General features: G+C 40.9%; 1 protein-coding gene across 1 annotated transcript in view; it reads right to left on the bottom strand.

Annotated features, from left to right (window-relative positions):
• Window positions 1-3,291, bottom strand: part of CAPN14 (calpain 14) — a 65,223-nt gene that overhangs the window by 42,693 nt on the left and 19,239 nt on the right. Inside the window, exons 7-8 of the mRNA XM_069071814.1 lie at window positions 2,194-2,256; window positions 445-530 (exon numbers count right to left, since the gene is read on the bottom strand). Of these exons, the coding sequence (XP_068927915.1) occupies window positions 445-530; window positions 2,194-2,256 (149 nt within the window). The remainder of the gene's footprint in view (window positions 1-444; window positions 531-2,193; window positions 2,257-3,291) is intronic.

Genomic DNA, 3,291 nt, shown 5'->3' on the forward strand with positions numbered 1-3,291 from the left:
TTATTGAATAAAGGTACATTTTTTTGTTCACATTTACCTGTTTATTAAAATTGCTGTCAATGTTCATTAAAATAAGCCCTCCCCTGAAAATAAGCCCTCTGGTGTTTTTCTGTCCAAAAAAATAATAAGACAGTGTCTTATTATCGGGGAAACACGGTAATTCTGTCATTCTCCTTCATGCAGAAACAAACTTCAGAAGCCAGCCCTCAGCAGCAGGAGCTATATTGTAGGGATGTAACTTAGCCCAGATTCCTCCAGCTCAGCATTTTCCAGCCCACTGAGGTTCTAAGGGGTCATTTCTCATAGTCCAGATGCTTTGTGTTTGTGCCAAGCTAGGTGCTGCCGTTTCTGACTTCTGCCTGTGAGTGATAGCATCCTCCATTTTCCCTTTCCCTTCATGACAACCTGTGCCTCTGCCTCTTCTGTAACTGCAAAAAAGCTCACCTGTCACTCCAGTCTCCTTTCCATTCAACCTTTCCCCAAGGGTTTCTCAGCCTTACTAGGTATTCAGGTCCATTATGGCAAGTCACCTGTACAAAACAAGGAGAAGATGAGTTAGTAAGCTTATTTATGTAGCACTTGAAAGTTTATAGAGCATTTTCACATATATTAGATCATTTAATTTGTACACATAGCCTTGAGAAGTAGGTAGAGAGAGGGTAAAACACTAGTATCATGGATTTAACCAGAAGGAACCTTCAAGTCCACCTGGACTACCCCCTCATTTTATAGATGGGAAAAGTGAGACCTAGAGAAGATAACTTGCTCAAGGTCACCTAGGTAGTTAATGACAGATTTGGGATTTGAACTCATGTTCTTTGACTCTACATCTGCCATTTTATTTCCATTAGAATATACTATTTAATATCATTTTCATCTTCATTTTTTAAATGAGGAAATAGAAGCTCATAGAGGTCATGGGTCTTGCCTAAGGTTCAAAATAGATGAGCCATGGCTTCTGATTTCAAATTCTGTGCCATTTCCCTTCCAACTTCAATCATTTATGACTTTGTGATTCTTTCTACACTAATAAAAACTAGCATTTATTTATCACCTTAAGGTTCTCAAAATTCTTTGTAAATACTACCTCATTTTATCTCCACCAGACCCTGACACAGATGTTATTATTGTACAGGTGAAAAAAAAAGCTGAGGCAGATGTTAAGTGATTTTTCCAGTTATAGAACTAACAAACCAGGATTTGAACTCAGATCTTCCTGTCTTCAGTTCCCATATGCCATCCACTCTGCCAGTTGACTGGCAGAAATATCTCCTATTCTCTCCAATAGCCTCAAAAATTCTCCATCTGGCTGAAAACAAGCCAGGTCTGACAGGCTAGTCCATAGTCAAATAAAAGAAAAGTTTTATGTCAGCAGGGAACTCTAAGTGCCTGGTTTTACTTGGGATCTGTAGATGGGAGAGAGATACTGAAATTGAAGGTTGACCAAATAACAGAGATGGTCAGTGTAGTACACGACCCATGGAAAAGGAAGGAAATGGAATGGAGAGTAAGTGGAAAATGGTGGCAGGATAAGTTCCAGAGGGATCCTAGTATTAAAGGATATTAGCTTAGTGGGAATGGAATGGAGTGGAAGATTCAAGATGGTAGGGATAAGGTAGGAAACATCAGAACTTTAGGGAAACTGGGAGACTTTGGAATTATGGGATATTGAATGATAATAAATTTGAATGACAGATACTGATTTTGGAGGTGTGGTCAGGAACAGGATAAGGAGAAAGAGGCAGAGTGGAAAATGGCCAGGTGGCCCCATTCTCAAGAGATGGGTACCCAGATTAGTAAAGTTAATTGGCTTGCTATCAATGAAGCTCTGTCTTGATGCATGACTGGAGGAGATGCGGGAGGGCTGAACCAGCAGATAGTATATTCAGAAGTAACTATTCAGACCATTGCTGCCTCCAGAGAGCATCATGAATGTGCTGAGAATAGTGAAATCTCTTTCCCCTCAGTGCTCTCTGTCTAGAGCAGGAGTGTCTTGTCTTAAAACAAAAGAAGGTAGCCAGACAGGAGGAAATGGTCCATCAGGGTAGCCACCAGAGTCTTGCCAGGCCCCTTCCATACCTGCTTGAGAGAATCTATCTAAATCAGCAAAGATGCTTCTGTTCATAGGGAACTGATTTTGGGGCTGAACCCACAAGTGGGAAAGAGGAGAAAGGCCAAAATAAATTTTCCTACCTTCCTCATTCCAGTGAGAGTATAGGCATGACCATCCACCAGTCCATTATCCAGAACCCTTTCCTTCTGCAGAGACAAAAATAGTTAGTCAGTTAGGTACAGGATGTGTATAAGGGATAAATCCACAAGTTGGGTTGCACTGATTATATATCTTGTATTTGCCTATTTATGCACATCTTCTTGTTTTCCCCATTGGAATTTTTGCTCCCTAAGGTCAGGGACTATTTTTACTTTTTCTTTGTGTCCCTGTAGCTGACCCTTAAGGGACTCTCATAGATGGATGGATTGTTATGAGAGAAGAGAAGGAGTCAAGATTAAAGAAATCCTTAGAATCAGGTCTACATTATGGAATGTCTTCAATGCCCGCCAAAGGATTTTATTCACACAAAGACTGTATATACATATTGTTGCTGTTGATCCTTCATTCTCAAAAAGGGCTGTGACATCAGGGAGGTGATGCCATGCAATGAAATCAAATTGGATTTAAGTGAGGCAGGTCTGTACACTGTCTCCTTCAGAGCCATCTGGGTATAGATCAGGATGACTGGAGATGGCCCTGGATGCAGTGGGACACCTTGGCCTGTTTAAACTAAGGTCTTTAACTGGTCTCAATTTGATTGATGCAATGTCCAATTAGTGATTAAGACTAGGTAAGAAATGAGACAGAGAATGGTCTCTTTACCTAGTCAAAAAAAATCAGTCCAGGAGGAAAAAACCTCAGGATTTCTGGCCAAAACAAAAACAATTGCTATTTATATTCACTCTGAGCCAATCTGGGCCCAAACAATGACCAAGTGGAGCTTGGCCTGGGAGCTATTGTTGGCCAATCAATGACAGCCAAAGTGATTTGGGTTTAAGCATGGTCCTTAAGAAAGAAATCTAACCCACAAACTCCAAGATGTCTTGCAAGGTTTCAGTGATCAAAATTACATTCCTTTGAGTAGAGTACCCACAGGTAAGGGTATGATACCCTATGTGGACAGAGGGAAGGGAAAGAAGGAAGTGAAAGAGAAAGAGAGAGAGAGACAGAGAGACAGAAAGAGACAGAGAGAGGAAGGAAGGAAGGAAGGAAGGAAGGAAGGAAGGAAGGAAGGAAGG

The sequence above is a fragment of the Petaurus breviceps genome, unplaced genomic scaffold (genome assembly GCF_028583685.1).
Source record: "Petaurus breviceps papuanus isolate PSGF00001 unplaced genomic scaffold, PetGlider_PUasm1.0 90845, whole genome shotgun sequence".
NCBI lineage: Eukaryota > Metazoa > Chordata > Mammalia > Diprotodontia > Petauridae > Petaurus > Petaurus breviceps.